The 22,595-nt window shown below is 44.4% G+C and overlaps 1 protein-coding gene across 2 annotated transcripts in view; it reads left to right on the top strand.

Moving 5' to 3' along the window:
- The window catches only part of PHF21A (PHD finger protein 21A), a 261,567-nt gene that overhangs the window by 190,088 nt on the left and 48,884 nt on the right, over window positions 1-22,595 (top strand). For both annotated transcript variants that reach the window (XM_050955342.1, XM_050955343.1), the window contains exon 6: window positions 20,856-21,053. In XM_050955342.1, the coding sequence (XP_050811299.1) occupies window positions 20,856-21,053 (198 nt within the window). The remainder of the gene's footprint in view (window positions 1-20,855; window positions 21,054-22,595) is intronic.

The raw sequence follows: 22,595 nt of genomic DNA, 5'->3' as shown, positions 1-22,595 counted from the left end.
CATCTTTCCTCTTCTTGCAGCCCTCTTTCTCCTATGGACTGAATGAGACAGGCATCCTTTAGAACAGATAATACGTACTCATATAATTAAAAATTAATTCAAAATTCATATGTGAAATGGGGTTGAATTAGGGTTGTATGGGAGTCTTAATTCTGACATATCCTAACTTTGGAATACTTGACATGGCAATCTTAGTGTTAAAATAGGGTTTGTATTTAATTTGTATTTATTTGTATTTAATTTCCTAGAGTTTAAACAAACAAATGAACAAAATATTAAAAAGACAGTAATTATATCATACAAAACTATACTTAGCCCTCCCTCCCCTGGGTCATTAGCAGGCTCTGAACCCACAATTTTTAATCACATGAGAAAAATGGTAGCAGTAGTTGGCTGTTATCCTCCATGGACCAGCTACTAGAGTGAAGTAGAACACTCACTTTGCCAGTGTTTTACACAACTGTTTGCTAAACTTCAAAGGAATGTTGAGAATCCACAAGCTGTAGAAGAAAGCCATTTAGTGGACATAGACAGCACAGCCAAGCACATAAATTTGGCACATTAATTCTAAAAATCACTGAGACTGTTGCTGTGAATTAGGTCTGCAATATAATATTAGAGGCAGGACTGTATTATCAGCTCTTCCAGAAATGACCTTGTTTAACCTCTCAGTTACACCTTCAGGAAAATGTGGGGAATTATACTTGCCTGACATCAGTGAGACTAGAGCAATGCAATAAAACGGAGGTTCTCAAAATTCAAATCCTTTAGGCTGCAGGGAAGTGTATAATGTAAACGTCGTCATGGCTTTGACTACCACATCATAGAATTTTTTTATATACATGTGTGTATTCCACTGTGTATAGTACATGCAGCTCAGTTTCTTCAGTAAAGTGAGACTTGCATATTTTACAGGGGTCCTTCAGCATATATGCTCCTTCCCTGGAACAGCCACCATTTTGTTTGTGCCTCCAACAGCAGAAGTGGATTAGGGTTTTAGGGGGCCCTGAGTGGAGGCCCCTCCCCACAACTTCTGCATGCAGTCCCCCCCCCTTCACTCCCCATGCACTCCTGCTGGGGAAATGGGGTTGGGGTGCTGGGTAGTGGGGTTAGGTCAGGGGCTTCACACACACACACACACCCTCCTGCAGAGGCATAGAATCGCCAGGCAGCGCGGGTTGAGGTGGAGGGACACCCATTTTTCCAGGGCCTCTAGGCAAGGGCCCCATTGGCCCAGTGGCTAATCCGCCACTGTCCAACAGCTTCATGCAGACTGATAAATCTCCTGTTATATGCAACATTGTTGTAGCCATTTCAGTCCCAGGATATTAGAGAGACAAAGAGGGCAAGATATTATCTTTTATTGGTCCAACTTCTGTTGGTGAGAGAGACAAGCTATTATAAGGGACCAAAAGAATGTGCTAACTACTTATGCTAAACTATATGTTCAATGTAGTATTTAGCTGTGACACTCTGAATACCTTTCCCAGACTTGAAGATGAACTCTGTGTAGCTCAAAGCTTGTCTCTCTCACCAACGGAAGTTGGTCCAATAAAATTTATTACCTCACCCACAAACTCTCCTGTTACACAGTTTCAAATTAGTTGTTGGAAAAATTACTCCAGGGATTTTTTGTTTTGTTCTCCTTCAATTTGTCCTTAATTCAGTTTGTGAAACCAGTTTGGCAACCATCTATCAATGCCTTAATTATTGCACCTGCCAAATACTGTATGACAGCATAGGGCTGTGGTCGTTATTATGGCAAGTTGGATTCAGTGATTTAGAACAGTGATGATATGAAAGCATCCCAGACAACTCTAGTTTCCAACCTGGTCCTGACTGGCATTGCTCCTCCAGCAATTAGGCATGAAGGCAGGGCCCTGGCCTTATTACTGCATGCAGCCAACTATCAGAACAGCTTACTTCACAATTTTACCTCAAAGCCACATGAAAAACGCTGAGTTAAGTTAAGACACTCCTTTTCTGAAATATTTGAGCCTCTCAGACAGTATATCAGACATGACCCGTCTAAGGAACAGCAGCAACAGTTGGTGCAGAGTTGCATTTTGGATTGATGGTGCATTTCCTGACAGATAGACAACTCAGGTCTGCATCGCCTAGTCTCTCTAGATCGGTTCTTGAATGCGTCTCTTTGAACAACCATATGAACCAAAAGATCCTTATTTATTATAACAGGATATGTTGTGGTCACAGGCAGTTTAACTTCCATCTTTACCATTGGGGCTTTTTGAACATCCTCCTAGCCTTGTAGAGCTCAAGAACAAACAGCATGCCAACAGGTTATGGACTGCCTTCTTTATCATCCTGTTGATGGATGGATTCACTTGATGTCTTCGGCTGCTGCTGTCGTGATAGAGTGGCTGCATTACTTACTCAATATCTGATTTGTTTGTATCATTGGAAACCATATGTGAGAAGAAGGCAATTTTTTTGGCAAAGACCAGTAAATCTGGGGCATTTTTAAAATCACGGTTCCCTAAGATTTTTTTCCCCTTCCTCCTTGAGCAGAAGTGCTCACAAGTATGAACCCCAGGTAGAAAATAACGTGGCAGATAAGCAGTATAGGAAGAAGGGGAGGACCCGCTCCTTGACTCTTATTGAGTGCGTGGCCAGGGACTTACACCTAACCTATGGCCAGGATCTTCCACCATGGCACTGACAGGGAAGTGATAATTTACCTTCCCTCTATTGGTCTCTGGCCTTTTGTTCTAGATTGGGATCAGCTTCTCTGTGGCTGCTGGCTCCTGCTTGGGCACAGCAGCTATGGAAGCTGGCTCCTTTCTAGAAACAAAAGTGAATGGCAGATTCCCCCTGCCTTTCCAAAAGGGATCAACATCTGACAGGAAGTATTAAAGATGGGATGAAAGTTCATTCATGTTACCTGAGCCTGCATCAGTAGCCACTCCTGGTGACTGCAGCTCCACTACACCTCAGCTATTGTTGCCCCATGCACTCAGACTGTAGAGGAAAAAGAACACACCCTGTACAGACACAAAGAAGCTAAAGGACCACTAGACTCCACTGTGGCTCTCTATTTTTCTTTCTTATTCCTATACCAGTAATTTTCTTAGCCTGTCCTACTGTTTGAGTGCACCACACTTAGGATTTCCACTCCACCAGCAGGCCAAATACATTTTTAATGAGGACCTATTATCATGGAGACTTGTCTGTCTGAGAGACCACACAGCTCTGCCTCTCCTCCAGGCCCTTGTACTCCCCATTCTCTGCCCCCTTAGCAGGCCAAGTAACTTCTCAGCTCTAAGAGTTACAACCCCTTCCTCAAACACCACCAAAGACTCTCAGTAGACTTCAGTAGACCTGTTGGTGCTCTGTATCTCTGAAAATCAGAAAAACTTACTAAATACAGATATGTTTCTAATTTTGGGCACCCACAAGTGAAAATTTTGGCCTATATCTTTAGACCTACACAAGAGTCGCAACGCTGCTAACAATCAGTTGTAGACTTTGCTTCCTTGAAGAAGAGGAACATTTATTTGTGCTGACTTGAACATTTCCTTTCTTCTAGTCAGAGAAAGGTCCGTAGATAAGGCCCATGCTGGGCGTAACTGAAGAGATACAGAAGAGGCTATCTAATAGCATGCCATATCATGCAATAGCAGTTGTAGTTAGTAATCTCGAATTCTTCAGTATGTTAATTTAAAGCTAATATGCTAAAGATCCTTTGTAGGATCTGTTCATCTTGCTCCTAAACACAAAAAAACTTCCAAATAAGTGAAAATTTCCCTAATCTGAATTTGGAAGACTAGGATTGCCGAAGTGTGGCCTGCAAGCCAGATATCCTCAAGATAATTGGAATCTGGCACTTGACCTCTATAATCTTTAATCCAGAGCTCTGGCTAAGGACACTACAAGTCCCACCATGTAATTCCAACAGGCTAATTATGCAGAGCTAGGCTTACAAACACAGATTCATAACTCCTGGGTCTGTCCAATCTCCTCCCTCCAGCAGTGAAAACTGAAGGGAAGACACATGTCCAGGTCCCCTTACCTCACTTTGTCAGTGAGGCAACTTTACCACCCATTCTCTTCCTCTTACGACATTTTGGTATCCATCCACTCCTACTCCCACCATATCACACCCCTTCTGTTCTACCCTGGCATGTCCCAGAATACCCACTGTGCTGGGACTTCTGTGGAACCAGCTCTGCTCTGGGCAGGGGTATTTTCAGCATCAAAGGACTGTTACATCACTATGCTTTAGTGAAGTATTATCCCCATTAAGTTCAGCCCTTAGTCTCCTGATAAATTGGGCAGATCTTGGAAGTTTCTGTTTTAAATAAAATATTGGAAAAAAGTAAGGATTTGCCTATTAAAATGTAGATAAATTTGATAAGAGAAATGTACATTGGTACAGCTCTGTACATTTCAATTATCACTCTCAGTAAATGGATCCTGTGGATATGGCACTTCAGTCTCGTTGATGCTAATGTCAGTTACACGCATACATCAAGAAGGGAATAGATCCCAAAGAGAGCATTATTTTTTAAATAAAACTATACGCACTGGTTTAATCAATATTATGATACATGGAATCTTGACTTCCTGCTAAATATAAATATGTATTCAGAAAATCAAGTGCTTTCTAAATGAGTGGGCTTGGTTTTTTTTAACAAAAGTTTATGGGCTAAAACCAGCACAGTAGTTGCTGCATTGTTTCCTAAAAGTGCAGACTAGCCATTCAAATATCTCAGAGATTTCTATAAACCTTGAATCATTCTGTCAGTGGAATACATTTCAGTTATTTCTACACCAACTTCTGTCCCCTCTGGCCTAGAATCCTGCACTATATCTCTGAATCCTCAGTCATATTCACTGATACAGTTCTTCATTTTTTACTATATTACTGTTTTTTACTATTGATAGTTGTACATTTCTCCTCCTCATTAAATATATGTGCATTTAGCTTTGCTACTCCTAAGTTACGTGGCTGTGTTCCTTAATCAGCTCCGTTGTCTACAGTATACGTTTTGGTACTTTCTGTTTTATTTAAAAGCACAGCTACTATAGTTCCCATTAGGTAACAGCAGGATAGTTTTGAAGGGAATGGAGGAAGGGGAGATTGTCTTTAATAAGTTCTGGCTTAGCCAGCAAATACTTTTTTTTTCCCCCAGACAAGAGTTCAGGTCTTATTTGAAATCATTGTTTTCTCTTGCTGTTTCATTCTCAGCAGTTGGCAAATCTTAAATCATAGAGAATGTTCCAAGTGCATTGTGAAAATGTAGTAGAGTAGATTTAATAGTCCACTTCCTGAACTTGGTGGAAAGTTACAGCAACTCGCTAGCAGGCAGCTGGTACATTGAAACAGAGCTAGCTTTGTTTCCATGGTGGAAAAAGGTGTAGAATGGATAGCCTTGTAATATTCTTCCTCTTTGTCTCTGATGTTTAAACAATAAAAATAGGATGCTCTTTTTATAGGAATAGTTTTTTGGTGGATGTTCTAAAAAGAAAATACAAAATCACCAAAGGGAATTTAGGGACATGGTTTAACAGTTCCTAAATCCGTTGCGGGGTGTGTGCATGTGTGTGTGTGTGTTTGTGTGTGTGTAATATTGGTTAAAATTTAAATAACCCTTATCTAATAAAGTTGCACTTTAAAGTGAGGAAAATATAGTCCTGCTTCAGAGAGCATTTCTGACGGGCATCTTATGAAAACCTTTGCATCTGAATTATCTGGATGAGGACGATGAGTGGACCCAATTTAAATATATTGTTTCTGGAGGGCCATAGTAGCCCACAGAATTCTGGCCTATGCATCATGTAAGCCAGGAAAAATTCTGCCGCATCAGACCTTAACATTCTTTTTATGCCTTAATAGGAACAGGCTTGCTACATGAATGAGACAATAGCATCACTGAATGTATCAATATTGATAACAATTACAATTGTAAGAAACACTCAGGTAAGCTGTCAAGGACTCTTTGAACTCTTCAGTGTGAACAGGACTTAATGAAACATAGTAATGAAGACATCAAGGGACTAGGAGCCCTGAAATTATGCAGTAGACTTAGGGTATGGCTACACTTGCAGCTGTACAGCGCTGGGAGTTACAGCTGTCTTCGTACAGCTGTGTAGGGAAAGCGCTGCAGTGTGGCCACACTGACAGCTACCAGCGCTGCAGTGTGGCCACATTTGCAGCATTTGCAGCGCTGTTGGGAGTGGCTGAACAGGCATTCTGGGATACCTCCAAATACCTCTGTAGGCCAATTATAGCGCTTTTGGTGCCACACTGGCGGAGCAGCGCTGCATCACCAGCGCTGCAATCGTTATACCCCAGGCAGAGCAGGAGTACAGCCAGCACTGCAGCCAAGGAGATGCAGCGCTGTATGTGCCTTGCAAGTGTGGACGGTGAGTAAGTTGCAGCACTGTAAACTCACCACCAGCGCTGCAACTCTCCAGTGTAGCCAAGCCCCTAATGAGCAGTGTTTGACAAATGGGTTGTGTGTTTATAAGGGCGTGTCTACACTACAGGTTATGTCGGTATAACTTATAAGCATATAGCATCTTCACCAGATACACTACAGCAGTGCAACTGCACCAATGCAGCTGCGCTGCTGTAATGCTTCTAGTGTAGACTGGCCATTAGTTTCCATTTTCTTATGGGTTGAAAGGTGTGGTAGGTTTCAGATGGATTCAACTGATTTTAAAATGATGAGAGACAGGCAGCTTTTCATAAATGTCCAGTGTTGAGAAAACACAACTACAGGGGAATTTGGACATGTTTGAAACCTTTCCTTATGTGTGTGTGATGTAGAAAAAACTATCAAATTGTGTTTGATAGTTTATCTGAGTTTAAAAATGTGAAGAAACTGTTAATAAAGAGGTAAGAACGGGGACAAAAGAGTTGCAAATGTCTAGATTTCCGGATCTTAAAGAGATATTTTCAAAGGGTTGTGCAGGGTTTTAGATATATAATTCCTGTTGATTTTAATAGGAAACGTGGCTAGAACTGTTCACTGTGCATTGGAAATTTACCCTGAAAACTTGAATGTACTGGAGCACAAACTGTATTGAAAGCTGATTAAGCATAGTTCTGGCAACATCATGCTTGAGAACTATTTTTTACCACAGTTCTAGCATGATTTAATGCCTTAGAGTGGATAGGGATTTTTTTTCAAACCACTATGCTGTCAGATCCAGCTCTAGCAAGGTTCCACTGCAATTGTTGACTATAGTCCCCAGTCCTGCAAACAGAGCTGTGTGGGTGGACCCTTGCAGAATCCAGGCCTGCTTGGTGTAGCGCTCTGTCCCCCTCTGTTGTCACCTAGCCCAGCTAGAGATTGATGAGTCTGCTACAGCATTTGCTAAGAGGCATGTGGCTTTTAGCTCATGCAGTAATAGCTCATACACCTGAACTTCAGGGATCCCAGGTTTGATCCCACCTGCTGATGACTGGGATCTGTCAGCATTGCGCCTGTGTTGGTAGATCCCCATTGATTTCAATAGGGCTCCATGAACGTGCAAAGGTTTGTCCTCACAGATCTGACTGCCCAGAATGTAGTTGTTTTCAGTGTAGTACAGACTGGCACCATTTGTAGCAAAGTTTGAAAACTTGTTTCAGACATGGCTATGAGCTCTGATATGGACAGGTCCCTTAGGAGTTGTGTGGTAAACTGTCTGATTTTGCAGGTGAAACTAAATTATTTGTAAATTTACAATTCACAATTGCCCTTGGTAATGAATAATGAACACACTCTCCTGAGGCCCTCTGGCTGTGGAGCAATTTTGTAGCTTCAATGCCAGTGTATTTTTATTGACAGTTGTTAGAAGGAATTTAACTGACAGAAGTTATTGGTATCTCCTGCAGACTTTCAGTTTTACTAGTGGTTCCTCCCAACTGAATATCCTTGTAATAAATATGGACGGTAGAAAATGAGGCTATCAAGCAGTTCTCAGCATATTCTAAAAAGCCAGAGTAGACTTCCAAAGAAACAAGTTTTTTCTGCTTATACTATCTATCCTGTGTCAAATATGCAGTCTTCTTTTTCCAGCAGGGTAATAATGAAAGTTTGCAAATGTTTCACTCCTGTTTTTTCTCCCCTGTTCTCCTGGGCTTTGTTTCAGGACCTGGAGGAGCATCAGTTGTGAATGTGATGTGACTCACTTGACTCCTACTCTCCGAAATCCTGTTCTGATTGGCTGTCACCTTGCTGTAGCTGTATGGTTTAGGAGTACTCAAGCCTGACTGCCCTTTTTTTCTCTCCCTACTGTTCCCTTCTGTTGCAAAGAACACTGTGGGAATGAGTTCTTGCATGGTTGCTCTTGGTTTCCTTGAGTTAGGAAATCAGTAGGAGAGCACCATTATCACTAAATTTCTTACGGATGGCTTCCTGTTTGTGTCGGGTACAGTAATTCTTTAGTTTCCTGTGCAGTTTTTATGTGGAGTTCATTTTTGGCAGGTATTACAGATTTGTGTTATATCCTGTCCTCTGCTGTGTTCTCCTCTCCTCCCCCTCAACTCGAGTTACTTTCTGGAAATTTGTTCTCTCAGTTCCTGTCACTGCTTGCTGACAAGGCACTTTAGCTTGTTAACATGGTTGATGTTTTCAGAAAACAATTTTAGATTATTGTTAAATTGTTAAAATATATGAATGGGGCTGACAAACACAGACCAGTTAAGTCTCCATATAAAATTCTTGAATTAAAAGAATATTTTTTTACACTGCTGTCTTTACTGTGTGCTGTAGGAGGAAACAAATTCAGGCATTGTTAGTCCTTGGCAGTTTTTGGCACTTTTGTGAATATAATAGGAAGTTGTTAATTTTCACTTTCATCATTTGCAAACTCCCAATTTTTCTGGAACCTCAGATCTGCTTTTCTTTTAATCTCAAGTATCTGGCATAGAGAGAGAGTTGTCAGCTGACTCTTCTCAGAATATCAGAGAGCATTTTTATCAGCCAAATAGCCTTTTCTCAATACACTTGATAGTTGTTGAATTCAGTCATTTGTAAAAAGGTCAGTAATGTGAATTCACAAGTTTCGGTTGTGTACTTAACAAGAGTTGAATTTCCTTTCTAGTGGGCAGTGTCTCTGATCTACTTTCTTAAAATTAAAGATATGAAACCCTCCAATTTGGCATCCCACACCTACTGCTTTCTTTTTCTGGGTTTGGCTACACTTGCAGCTGTACAGCGCTGGGAGTTAAAGCTGTCTTCGTACAGCTGTGTAGGGAAAGCGCTGCAGTGTGGCCACACTGACAGCTACCAGCACTGCAGTGTGGCCACATTTGCAGCGGTGTTGGGAATGATGCATTATGGGCAGCTATCCCAGCGTTCAAGTGGCTGCAACGTGCTTTTCAAAAGAGGGAGGTGGGCTGGAGTGTGACAAGAAGCGTAGGGGAGACAGAGAGAGTGGATTTTTGGAGCTGACACTGAGTCAGCTCCCTGCCTTGCAAGTTCCGGCCTCTTTCCCCACCCCCTCTCATTCACTAAATACAAATAGCCTTCTTTGTTTTTTCCCTCACAGAACAGATAAGCAGCTGCTCCGAAACAGAGCACACACACACACACACCCCCGCCATGCTGCTTCTCTCCTCAAGCAAACACTAGCTGTGGACGTTCCAAAGTGATCCCCCTGCCTGCCTCTGCTCATTCACTGCAAACAGTAGCTCTGTTTGTTTTTTAGATAAGCAGGGAGCCCCGAGTTCACAACAAAACAAAGAGAGGCATCAGAACAAAACAAAGAGTGTTATCTTTACTTAAAAGCATTATGGGAAGGTTCCGGAGGTCCTTTACAGCGTAGTAAGATTAATCACTGTTTACACTGGTATCCTAGCGCTATTCTCTTTATTCCTCTCATCAAGGTGAAGTACATGCAGCGCTGTAGCCAGGGAGATACAGCTCTGTATGTGCCTTGCCAGTGTGAACGGGGAGTAAGTTACAGCGCTGTAAAGCCACCACCAGCGCTGTAACTCTCAAGTGTGGCCAAGCCCTCTGGGAGGTAGGGTAGGTGAGAGCATAGTCTTAATTTTCCTTAGGCAGGGAATTTGGAACCAAGAGCATGGATTGTTACAGCTAGGGTTGTATAGAGGACAGAAGTTCTGTTTTGCTAAGGAATTTCAGTTTGCAAAATTTAGCTTAGTTCCAAATTGGTGCAAAAACCAACAACTTGAAAGTTCTCCACAAAGGAAAATCCCCTCTCCTTACCCCCCCCCCCCCCGCCCACAAATTGTTTCAGGTAATTCAAAATGTTTTATTTCAGTTTTGACTTTTTAGACTTTTGTATTATAGTATACCATAACAAAAAGTAAAAATTAGTTTCAAAACAAAAAATCAAAATGTTTCATTCCAGAAATATCAAATCAGGATATTTTTGACATTGCTGGAACTTTTCTTTCTTGGTTTGAAAAAAAACAAAATCAATTCAATTTCACATAGTGTTTTGATTTTGATGGCATTGCATATTCCAGTGGAATTTGATACCATTAAAATTTATCTACTCCACTCCAATTTTAGCTGTGTCCTTTCTACTAAGCCACCATTTTTCCCATTTACTTAATTGCTCTTGAGGTGGGTTGACTGTAGAGTTGGATTGGAGCATTTGACCTCATAGTCAAGAGGGATTTACTTGTTCCTCCTAAGACTTTGAATCTACCCTAAATTGACCACGGGAGGAGGTTTGTGGAAAGCAAGATAGCCTTTTCCTGTGCCCCCCAAAAAACTGAAAGTATCCCATTCATGTTGTTCCCAATCCCAGCCTGCCTTAAGGTGCAAGTGTGAAGCTGAGCTTATCATAGATCCCAGGTTGCCCATATGAGGCAGCTAATCAGCCCTTCAACCTGTAAAGTGATCCTCTGAGGATGACAAAAAGCTATCAGGAGAGGGAACTTTTATATTAAATCATCCTTGCCTTTCATAAAATCTATAAAGTAGTAGGAAACCCTTACCCCCCCCCCAATGACTGTGCCATGATTCCTCCCCACCCCCATCCAAACGGTTTGCCCTACTAGACCCTCTTTTAGGTTCTGGTGGTGGTGGTAGTAATAATAATGACATTTTTAAAAGCTACCTAAAAAAATGTTAAGGTTGCAAAGTCCAGGAATCAGACTTTAGGAAATGTCAGAATTAAGGGTTCCCGTGCAACTTTCATTTGGACATCTTAAGTAGAGCAGATGTTCTACTGTAGTTAAAACTGAGATTCACTTACTGGGGGGGAGGGATAGCTCAGTGGTTTGATCATTGGCCTGCTAAACCCAGGGTTGTGAGTTCAATCCTTGAGGGGACCATTTGGGGATTGGTCCTGCTTTGAGCAGGGGGTTGGACTAGATGATCTCTGGAGGTCCCTTCCAGTCCTAATAATCTACAATTAACTGTGAGTTTTTTGAGGTACCCAGTATTTAATTACATGATCACATACTATTTTTTCCACTGTCTCGTTCAGTGCACAGGATACTGTATATTTTGGGAACGAAACAGGGTTGTGTAGTGCATGAAGCTGTTGTCTGTACAATCCCATCCTCATCTGTTTTAGATGTTGAAAGATGTATAATTAATTTTCTACATGCCCAGTTTCAAACAACAGTGGTGTTACTTGCAGAACTTCTGAGTACTCCTTGATTGGAGCTGTATTTGGAATGCATACAATGATTAAAAATGTTAAGTAGTCTGAAAAATCAGGCCCTAGGTGTCCCACCCAAATTAGTAGACATTTTTACCTTAATTTCTCAATGCCTCTGCTCCCAATTTGTAAAATGGGGGTAATAATGCCACCTCTTCTGTATAAGGGTGTTTTGAAAATAAGTTCATTGATGTTTGATCCACGAAGTACTTGGATAGTATAGTGAATACACCTTGGAAATGCCCATGAGGAAATTAATGGTTTTGCATTCAGTACAGGGGTTGGATCATGGGTGGCACGTGAACCACCGGCTGGGGGAGGCTAAACCCCAGCCTTGCCCCTTCTGCCCAAGGCTCCACTGGAGCTAAGCCCCACCCCCCATCGGAGCCAACAGTCACCCAACGGCCACTGGCCCAGTCTCATGGCTAGTAGCCCACCCCCAAAGGAGCATCAGGAGGACGAGCAGCACACAGATCCAGCCAGGGGAGCAGGAGGGAGCGGGAAGGCAGGAGGTGCACGGCCCCATCCTTCCCAGCTCAGAAGGGCAGGCAGCATGCAACCCCAGTCCCAGAGCGTGGTAGGGCAGGGCCCAGCCTCCCCAGCTCCGGAGGGCAGGTGGCACACAGTCCCAGCATCCCCAGCTCCGGAGTGTGGGGTGGTAGGCGGCCCCAGCCTCCCTAGCTCCGGAGCACAGGAAGGCGGGCAGTGCATGGCCCCAGACCCAGAGCACTGGGGACTGGATTCGGAGCCCAGAAGACTACTGGAGCTGCAGCCGCACACAGGGAGTGTCACAGCAGGGGGCTGGGTCACGCCTGGCTGTTTGGGGTGGCAACGCCTCCCCCTGCCTATGCGACCCGCTGCCCATAGGTTGGATGATGTATAATAGATAAGAGCGGAAGCCATACTTTGAGTGAGGAAGATAAAAAGAATATTGAATAACAATGCACTCACTGAACATTGTCCGTTCTGTACTCTGGATGAGGTAGGGGTCTGTGGAAAATATAGTATGAAATCATTTAATTAAGACAGTCATAAAGCACACAAAGATCTGGCCTGTGATGGGATTTATCAGGCCTTTTTTGGTTGCCTGGGTTTTCATTGAGCAGTGGTGGTCTCAGGCGTAGGCCATCTCATAGGAAATGGATGGATTCATCCGCTACAAGATAAGACAGACTGCCTGCCTTCTCACACCCAAGAAACAAGTAGTCTTCCTTGGGGCTGACCAGCTGTTACTGAAGGTTCATGTCCCATTTTGCGACGCTTTTGGCAGAGCTCATGAAAGCCACTGCAACTGGAGCAATCCAGTGGATAATTGAATGTAGCAATCCCTTTACCAAAAATCAAGACTTTCTTCTTCAACTGATGGTCCCTGTCTGAATTTTGCTGAGGGTTAAGCACATGCACCATGCACCTGGAGCCAAAGCTTTTAAAAGTGCGTCCTGTGCTGCCTTGTGGTCTCTCCAGAGATGATAAATGGTGCAACAGGCTGCCAGCACCTCCAGTTCCTTCTCAAGGCTGCATGGTCCAAGTTGGAACTTCTTCTTCTATCATCCTCGTGATGCACTTTCCAAAACTTTCAAAACTATCCTTAGTGCTGTTCATAGTTTAAATTTCTTATCTGTTCTGCATTTATTTTTTGGTTTTTGTTTGATTGTTCCTTTCGTACCTGATTAAAACCTGTCCTTCCTGCCCTCACAAGTTTTCCATCGGTAACAAGCACCAGTGCTGTTTGCACTGCTTGGGGGAAGCCCATATCACGTCCAGGTGCAGTATGTGCCTCTCCTGCCCATACTTGGGAGAACCCAAGTGTCCTCTTCAGGAAATACTTTTTGGAGGCTGCCATGGGACCAGCATCAGATCTTGGATGGGGAACCCCCCTCCTCCCCAGTACATCAGCCTGAATAGGCAAAGAGCACCCCTCCTGCCGCAGAACTTCCATCAGGCTCTGCTGGTACCAGTGCTAAGGATCCCACACTGGGGCTTAGCCATGAACCAAAGAAAGATGCGCATAACCATGGCAGTAATTCTTCCTCCAAGTCTAAGAAGGACTCCACACTATCCATGGGTAATGGCCACGATTGAACCACGCGTTCCAAGTCTCATGAGACCAAGAAATAGCTGCATTGGTCACAGATCCTCCAGTACATATTACAGACCCAGTGACTCCGCTGGCATCCTGGGAACCATCGGTCTCCAGACAGATGCAGTTCACAATATTGACTCCTCCAGCAGAATGAATACCATTAATCCCATGGAAACTCGGAAGCGCCTTGGGTCCCCACGAGTTATTCACATTGGAGGGACTACAGTCTCCACAACCGCCAATCTGATCACCAAGTTGAAGAGACCCTTCACCAGCTATGTTTCTGCCGCCTCCTGTTCTGGCAGTTCCAATGGCACCATCATTTGGTGAGGTTTCTGACTCCTCTGATTTGGAGAATATGGATGTCCAACAAGGTTCACCACTCCTGTTCCAGAAGCATGACTACCCAAAGTCTCTGACAGTGCCGTGGCCATTCTCCACCTTGCCTTACCCGCAGAGTTGGTATCCGGCACCGTGGTCACGGGGTATGCAACACCAGGGTCAACCGGGCTGGCAATATTTGAGCTCATGGCCCTAATATTTACCCTCCAAATGATCCTGCTCAGTTTGGGAGGACTCTCGCATTTCACCACCACAACCCTCGTCAGGTAGGTGCTGCAACATAGCGCTGGATAATGCACCAATTAGCACGACTCTGACGGATCCGGAGAGGCATCCCTCATATTCTCCAGACGCAGATGCCTCTTCAATCCACTCCTCCCCATTGAACAACTATTGCCAGTTTCAGGAATTGCTGCAGAGACTAGGCAATGCCCTAGAAATTCCTTTAGAGGAGGCGCAAGTCAGTCAACACTAGCTGCTTGACATCTTGCACGTGTATGTACCAGCGAAGGTGGTCCTACCAATCAACGATGCCATCATCCAGTTGGCACTTGCTATATGGAACAACCTGGTCACATCTACACCCACCCCGAAAGAAGAGATACTATGTCTCCACCAAAGGATCAGAATTCCTGTTCTCTTATTCTCCACCAAACTTATTGGTCATCCAGGCGACTTCTGAGTGTTCCAAGCAACAACCCCATCTGATAGAGAGGGTAAGAGGCTAGACCTCATGAGCAGAAAGGTCTTCTCCTCAGCAGGACTCCAATTTTGTATTTCAAATTACTTAGCCCTGAGGGCCAAATTTGATTTTATTAACTATGGGGAATTGGCTGAGTTTGCAGACAAGTTACCCTTGTGAGATCGCAACCAATTCTAGACAATTTTGCAGGAAGGCAAGTTACTCTCCAGGTCCATGCTACACACTGCAGTGAACTCTGCAGACATGGCTTCCTGTGCCCTGATAATGGGGATTGTCATGAATAGGGACTCCTGGTTACACTCCTCTGGCTTCCCCAAGGAGGTGCAAAACTCTATAAAAGACCTCCCATTTGAAGAATTGCCTCTCTTCAGTCAGAAGACAGACAAGTCCCTATATTCCCAGAAGGACTCTGGAGCCTCTATCTACACACCAGCACTTGAGAGGAAATTCTGCCACCTACTGCACAATGGACAAATGGATCCTAGATATCATCCACAGAAGCTACGTCACAGTGTTTATGGCAACATACCCATCTCGCCCTCCTCAGTCCACACACATAGAACACTCACACGACGACCTCCTCCAACTCAAGGTTAATTCTCTATTGCAGAGGGGAGCTGTGGAGCTAATACCAGACTCCTTGCAGGGAACAGAGTTCTACTTGAGGTACTTCCTAGACCTCAAAAAGACTCGAGGATGGAAACCGATATTGGATCTCTGATGCCTCAACCATTTGATTTCCAGTCCAAGATTTTGCATGTCATGCTCGTAACAATCATTCTCTCCTTAGAAAAAGGAATATGGTTTATGGCTCTTGATTATGCAACACGTCTACTTCCATATCGATATGCACCCAACACATGAAAGGTTCCTGAGGTTCAAGATGGGGCCTCGGCATCTTCAATACAGGGTTCTACCGTTCAGACTTACCATTTCCCTCTGAGTATTCACAAAAGTTTTCTCAGTGGTGGCAGCCAATCTCAGACATCAAGGAGCTCTTGTTTTTCCATATCTGGATGACTGGCTGATAGCAGCATGGACCAAACAAGAGGTCCAGGAATCAACATCCCAGCTGCTTCTACCTCTCTCCTCCCTGGGGGTCAACATAAAAAAATCAACTTTGCAATCCCTGGAGTTCATAGGAGCTCTCATAGACGTGACTTCCACCCCAGTTTATCTACCAAGGGAATGATTCCAGATAGTGAGGGAACTAATCATTTTAGTGTCTTCCAACCCTTCGGTTTTGGCCAAAATCTGCCTCTTTCTCTTGGACACATGACAGCCTGCACATGTCATTCTCATCGCTCACCTACACCTGCACTGCATTCAATTGTGGCTACAAAGGGTCTACTCCCCCACGCATCAACCCATGAACACACTGCTCCTCATGCCACCAGAAGTTCTCTCCTCACTCCAGTGGTGGATGATCCCGGTACAAGTCCACTTGGGGATGACCTTCCTCCCATCCTCGCCCACCATGATGACCATAACGAACACATCCCTCATGTAGTGGGGCGCCCACATGAGTGACTGTGTGAGACAAGGCATGTGGACAACAGGAGAGGCCAGGTTGCACATAAACATGTTGGAATTCCAGGCAGTACTCAAAGCTTGACAGGCATTCCTTCCAACCATCCAAGACCAACATGTTCTTGTCATGTCAGACAATACCACCATGGTCTTCTATATAAACAAGCAAGGGGGGACAAGATCTTGAGCCCAGTGTGTGGAAGCTATGCACCTTTGGGAATAGCACACCACTTTTGACAGCAGTCTATCTACTGGGCATCCAGAACATGATTGCCAGTGCTCTCAGCAGAAACTTTGCAACGACTACGAATGGGAGTTGCACAACTCCATAATGATGGACTTCTTTGGCTGATGGGGAACCCCAGTGAGGGATCTTTTTGCATCCCACGACAATACCAAATGCACACAGTACTGTTCAAGGGGAGGAGTTGGAACTCAATCAAAGGGGGACACCCTAGTCCTCGATTGGTTGGACAGGATGAATTATGCCTTCCCCTCCCCACCCCTCCTGTCACAAGCGATCCACAAAGTAAGACAGGAGAAAGCAACAATTATCCTGATCGCCTCCTTCAGGACTCGCCAATTTTGGTTCCCACTTCTCTGCATGTTGAAGCACTCCCCGCTAACACTTTGGACGTTGCCAGAGGTGCTGACCCAACACAATGGCGGACTCAGATACCCCAACCCGCACACTCTTTACCTGATGGGTTGGGTTTTGGATGGACATGTCCACTAGTGCAGGAATGCTCTCTAGCAGTGTGATATGTCCTCTCAAGCAGCAGGAAGGAGTCCACAAGACGCTTGTATCGAGCCAAATAGATGTGTTTCACTGCTTGGAAGGCTGTCCAGCAGGGCCTTGTTTTTGAAGCAGTGAGCATCCCACTACTCTGGGAATATTTCCTTTATCTGAAGGACTCAGGACTGGTCCTCAGTTCCATGAAGATGTATGCAGCTGCCATTAGTGCTTTTCACCCACCAGAGGACAGCCATTCAATCTTTACCCACCTATTAACTGTATGGTTCTGGAAGTACCTTCTGCGAAAATATCCCGCCCTCCCATTCAGCCTATTGCTGCCCGGTGGGACCTTAACCTAGTCTTCACCTCGTTGATGTCCGACCCCTTCAAACCTATGGCTTGATGCTTACTATTTCTCCTTTCCATGAAAGTCACTTTCTTTGTCACCATTACATTGGCTAGGATAACTGGCAAACTGGGAGCCTTGATGGCTATCACCCCCCTCCTTTACCACTTTCCATAAAGACAACATCTCTTTATGCCTTCATCCCAAATTCCTATCCAGGGTGGTTTCCCAATTCCACCTCAATTACTTACCTTCTTCCTCAAGCCTCAAATGAGGAAAGAGGGCTTCACTCATTAGAAGTTCGAAGGGCATTGGCTTTTTATCGTGAGCGGACAAAGCTGTATAGGAAATCTCCTGGGCTTTCCGTTGCCATAGTGGAGAGAATGAAAAGGCAAATTATTTCCACCTAGAGACCCTCCACGTGTATCTCCAGGCTGCATTACATGCTGCTATCAGGATGTTCCCCGCCTGGATGGATTCGGGCCCATTCCATAAGATCATAAGCATCAACTACAGCCACATGCCACAATGTGCCCCTCGCAGATATATGCAAGGCAACCATATGGAGTTCAGTACACACCTTTTCCACACACTACACTCTAGTGCATGATTCTCCAACAGACGCTTGGTTATTTGTTACTCACCCTAAGTGGAATACCATAGGGACCATCGGTTGAAGAAGAAAACGAGATTACTTACCTGTAACTTAAGGTTCTTTGAGATGTGTGGTCCCTATCTGTATTGCAAACCCATCCTCCTTCCCCTCTGTTGTGGATTCAATAGTTCTGTGGTAGAGAAGACATTGGAGATGCTGGCGGCCTAACAGGCCCTTTATCACCTCGGGTGAAACCATGAGGCAGCACAGGGCGCATACACTGACAGCTGAACAGTACTACTTTCCAAAGTCCAGCTTCAGGCGCATGATGCATGCGCATAATGCTGAGTGGAATACAGATAGGGACCAAACATCTCAAAGAACTTTCAGTTACAGGTAAGTAACCTCATTATCCTGTGTCAACTTCCTTCGGTGTCTGGACTTCTCATGCTCGTTTATACTGCAAATTCAAACTTCCCCAGTTGCTTTGGGAACAGGGTTGTCATACAGTTTTCAAGGTGTGGAACATCCAGTATTATGCCTAAATTGGAAACTGCAGTGAGGAATGATTAGATTCTCCACCATCAAGCAGGAGTGCTTGGCCGTCAGATTGGCTGTAGGGCCTTAAAATTATTGTCTTTTAGAGATTCCCTTTTACCTAATAATGGATCATGCATCCTGGTGCTACTCGGTGGTATTTGGTGCTGCAACAATGTGCCTTGCATGTGCAAAACCAAAGGGGTTCACAGCACTAGGTTGCGGTTTCCTTTTCCCAAGATAGCGGGGTTATTGCAGGAGGGGGAGATTGGGCCCTAAAGCCCATTCTGCAGGGGGGCGGTGTGTGATGGGGTCTATCAGACCTTCTCTGCCACATGCTGGACATTCCCTGATACTCCCAGCTAAAAGTAAAGCTGCTCAGACCAGGCTACCAACAAGATTTAGTCCTCCAGAGGCCGAGATGGGTCTGGAAACGGTGACCAATCAGGAGCCAGCAGACTAGTTAAGAAGGCTTGTCTGCCTCTTATGAGGAAATGAGGGATCCACGTCTCATCCAGTTCTTAGTGCAGGATGAGACTGGGACAGAGGAGGAGCTCTCAGTGCTGCGCCAAAACCCCAGGGCCAGTTCTGGGACTTGCCCTCAAGCACTGCAGCTAAGAGCTTGCTTTTGAGGTTTGTTTGTTTGTTTGTTTAAAGGTGCAGACAGCCAGATTCTGAAACTCTGGAGTTTAGAGACTGATGCCAAGTTTATGGCACAAGCCAGCTTGGTCTGAGCAGGTGGCCACAACTTGACAGGGAATGCCTGCAGCACCATGGTTGACCATGTAGGTACACTGTGGAGCAGCCCCACCTATAACAGAACCAAATTACAGTTGCACAGGCAACCTTAATTCAGGCATTTCCTAACTTGATAGCTTGACTTTGCAACCTGAATGTTCTTTTACAATAGGTTTTTTTATGTAATTTCTTAATGTTAAAAAAAAAAAAAACTAACTCAAAAACAAGTATTTCATTTGTTGGAACCAAGCTGATCCCTGACAGAGGTCATCAGCAGGGTTGATATTGTTAGATCTCCAGCACAGTCCTCTACTACTTGAACTAATGGAATAACAGGTAGCAGTAGAAGGCCATTATCTTGTTTGTGGACCTGCCATAAGAGGTGATGGAGAAACACTTTGCAAATGGATTTCGTAGCTGTTTGCTAGAGAGCAAAGGAGTGTCAAAACTCAGCAGTTGTGGATTCAATTCCAGATTCTGTAGGGAAATGTTTTCTAATTATTTTAGTGTCCCCAGCCTGTCTGTCTCCTTCTGCTCCTATCCCCCATTTCCCCAGCTCCTTCCCATTCCTCTGCTCCTGCCCTTACCTCTTGACTATGACTCCCCTCTGTTCTTCTCCCCTCCCATCCCTGGCTCCCACTCTTCTATCAGGTCCCAACTCTTTTGTACCTGTTCTCCTTCTGCTCCTGTTTGCCCCTCCTGGCTCCTGCTCCTAACCTCCCTCCTCTCCAGGCTCCTTTTACCGCCTCCATGTGCTCTGCCCTTATTCCCCTGCCCTGCATCACTACCCCTCGTGCTTGATTCTCATCCCTTTGCATTCAAGTTGGGCTGTGTCCTGGGTGCCAGCAGTGGGGAGCATTGAGAGCACAGGAGGAACAGTATCCCTTTTCTCACTTCCTGTGCCAGGCACCATAGAGACTCCTCAGATGGCAGGAGGAGTAATTGCAGGGAAAATCCTGCTCAATCCCTGCAGCTGTAAACTGGAGCCTGTTCACTTTGTAGGAATAGTGCATGTGCAGTCTTACTAACATGTAGGTGCTGTGTGGGGATGGAACATGCTCACTGCAGATGAAATCTTCAAAGAATTTAGCTCTGAGACTCTTAACAAATCTCTATTGAGCATGTGCCAACTGAGATTTTTCAGAAGCTTATGAATTGGCCAAATTTTGGTGAATTTTCATAGGGACAGCAAAAAGCAAATCTCTATCACTAGGGCAACACTCCTGCTAAACTTAAAGTCCCTGTTCCAAAGCATGGAGGCAAGACACCCATTAGGCCAATGGCAGAGCTGAGAATAAAACCCCCATCTCATGAGTCCCAGTCCAGTGCTCTATCCACTAGACCACACTGCTTCCCAAATCCTAAAAAAAGAAATCCTGCTGGAACTTGTGAACAAGACTTTTTCAGTAAACACTTTACTCTTTCTTCTTAAGCACTGCAGGAGAAAAGGGTTTATTTTAGGCAGTGCTGGTGTCATGATTTCTTTTATTTCTAAACATATCACCTCTTTCTCTTATCAGAGTGACAGTATGACTCCTTTGTGTTTTGCCTTCATAATCCAGTAGAAAAGGTCCTAAAGCATTGTCCTCTTATATATATGCAACTAAATTCTATAACCATTTATTTCTGTTTGTATTTCTGTTCTGATAGAAGAGAGTGGTGGAACAGCTGCGGAAGAATCTGATAGTAAAGCAGGAGCAGCCAGATAATAAGTTTCAAATACAGCCATTGGTACAGTCAGAAAACAAACTACAAAATCCACAACAGCAACCACTACAGCAACTACAGCAGCACCACCATCATCAGCAGCAATCTACTGCACCCTCTCCAAACCTGATTGGATCACAGGTAAAAACACTGGAAGCCTTTCTGTGATATGCAGGGCATGTTGCTTATTTAGGGTGAAATTCACCTCTCTGCAGAGGGATGAGCATAAAGGCTAATTTACGTCCTCAAAACAGAGTTCAAGTGGGATTTAAATGGTGTGTAGGTCTTGTGGTGTCCTCTGTGCAAATGAATTTGCCCCTTTGTGCACATACATGTGGGGTTCCGTTCCTGGTCCCTTCTTTTGCTGTCACTTCTAACCAAAGTCAAAATAAATTGCAGTTTATGATTTCTGTTATTTCTTTTAAAAGCGGGATCAGAACCTCCAAGTTCAGTAATGGAGGAAGTACCACTTTTTAAAAAATAAATTGTAACCAGTATTTCTTCTAGAATGCAAGGGCAAGAATTACAGTCCATAAGGCATCTATAAGTACTGAGACTGAAGAAGCAGTTAAGGTCTATTATATCAGTATTACTCACCCCATACAGTGGAACAGTTTTCTAGTTCAGGAGCACAGAAGAACAGAGGTTAGAACACAATGCACTGTAGAGCAGATCATGTTTACCTATATAGGAGTAAGGTAAAATTCACTCTTGGAGTTCCTTTAAGTATATGATTCTTTCTTTTTAACCTTCAGGGTCTACTCTTCACGTAAAACTTATACTTGGAACTAGGAACTTAGAACTGTGATCACATAGGTCCCAGTTCAATAAAATACTCAAGTACTTGAAGTTGAGTATATGCTTTCGTGTTTTGTTGTATCAGAGTAATAGTGCTTCTTTGAGTGCTTGCTCATGTCGATTCCATTCTAGGTGTGTGCACGCCCATATGCACAGTCGTCGGAGATTTTTGCCTTAGCAGTAGCCGTAGAGTTGTCAGTGGCACCCTCTGGAGTGCTATGCTCATGCATTGGTATATTAGGCACTCCTAACCCTACTCCCTCTCAGTTCCTTCTTACCTGTGATAGTTGGTCAGAGCGCCTTACCTTGCATTGCAAGAGTGTTAGTGATTCTTAATAGCCCATTGTCTGTTTTATTTGTATATAGTTCTTAGGTAGGTAGTTAGCCATCAAGTTAAATGTTAGTTTAGTTGCTAGAGTCCTAGCTGGGACTTTGTCCCTGAGTAGAGCCTGCCCTGTTCCCCGGGCTTCAAACTGTGTTCATCATGCAATGGACCGATGCCTGTTTGTGACACCCACAGCAGCTGTTCCAAGTGCGTGGGAGAATCTCATATAAAGAACAAGTGCAGGATTTGTAGAAACTTTTGTCTCAAAACCCAGGAGTGAGATATCCCCTTGAAAGCCCTCCTCATGGAGGCTGCGCTTCGTCCAGCATCAGAGGCCTCCCGGTCAGACTCCACTTCCAGCACCTTGGTGTTTGTGTGGAGCATTCCGCCCGGCACCATTCCCCCTTGTCAGGGCCCAAAAAGCATCCCCATGACTTAGGACCCAGCGCCACATCCTCGGTCTCCAGCACCATGCTCTCCTTCTACAAGGCATGGAACACCAGAATCGAGGCACTGATCTCCGTACTCACAGTATCAGCCAGCCTCTCGCCAGAAATTGC

The sequence above is a fragment of the Gopherus flavomarginatus genome, chromosome 5 (genome assembly GCF_025201925.1).
Source record: "Gopherus flavomarginatus isolate rGopFla2 chromosome 5, rGopFla2.mat.asm, whole genome shotgun sequence".
NCBI classification, from domain to species: domain Eukaryota; kingdom Metazoa; phylum Chordata; order Testudines; family Testudinidae; genus Gopherus; species Gopherus flavomarginatus.
The sequence above is the reverse complement of the archived record's forward strand: the minus strand, read 5'-3'. Positions and strand labels throughout refer to the sequence as shown.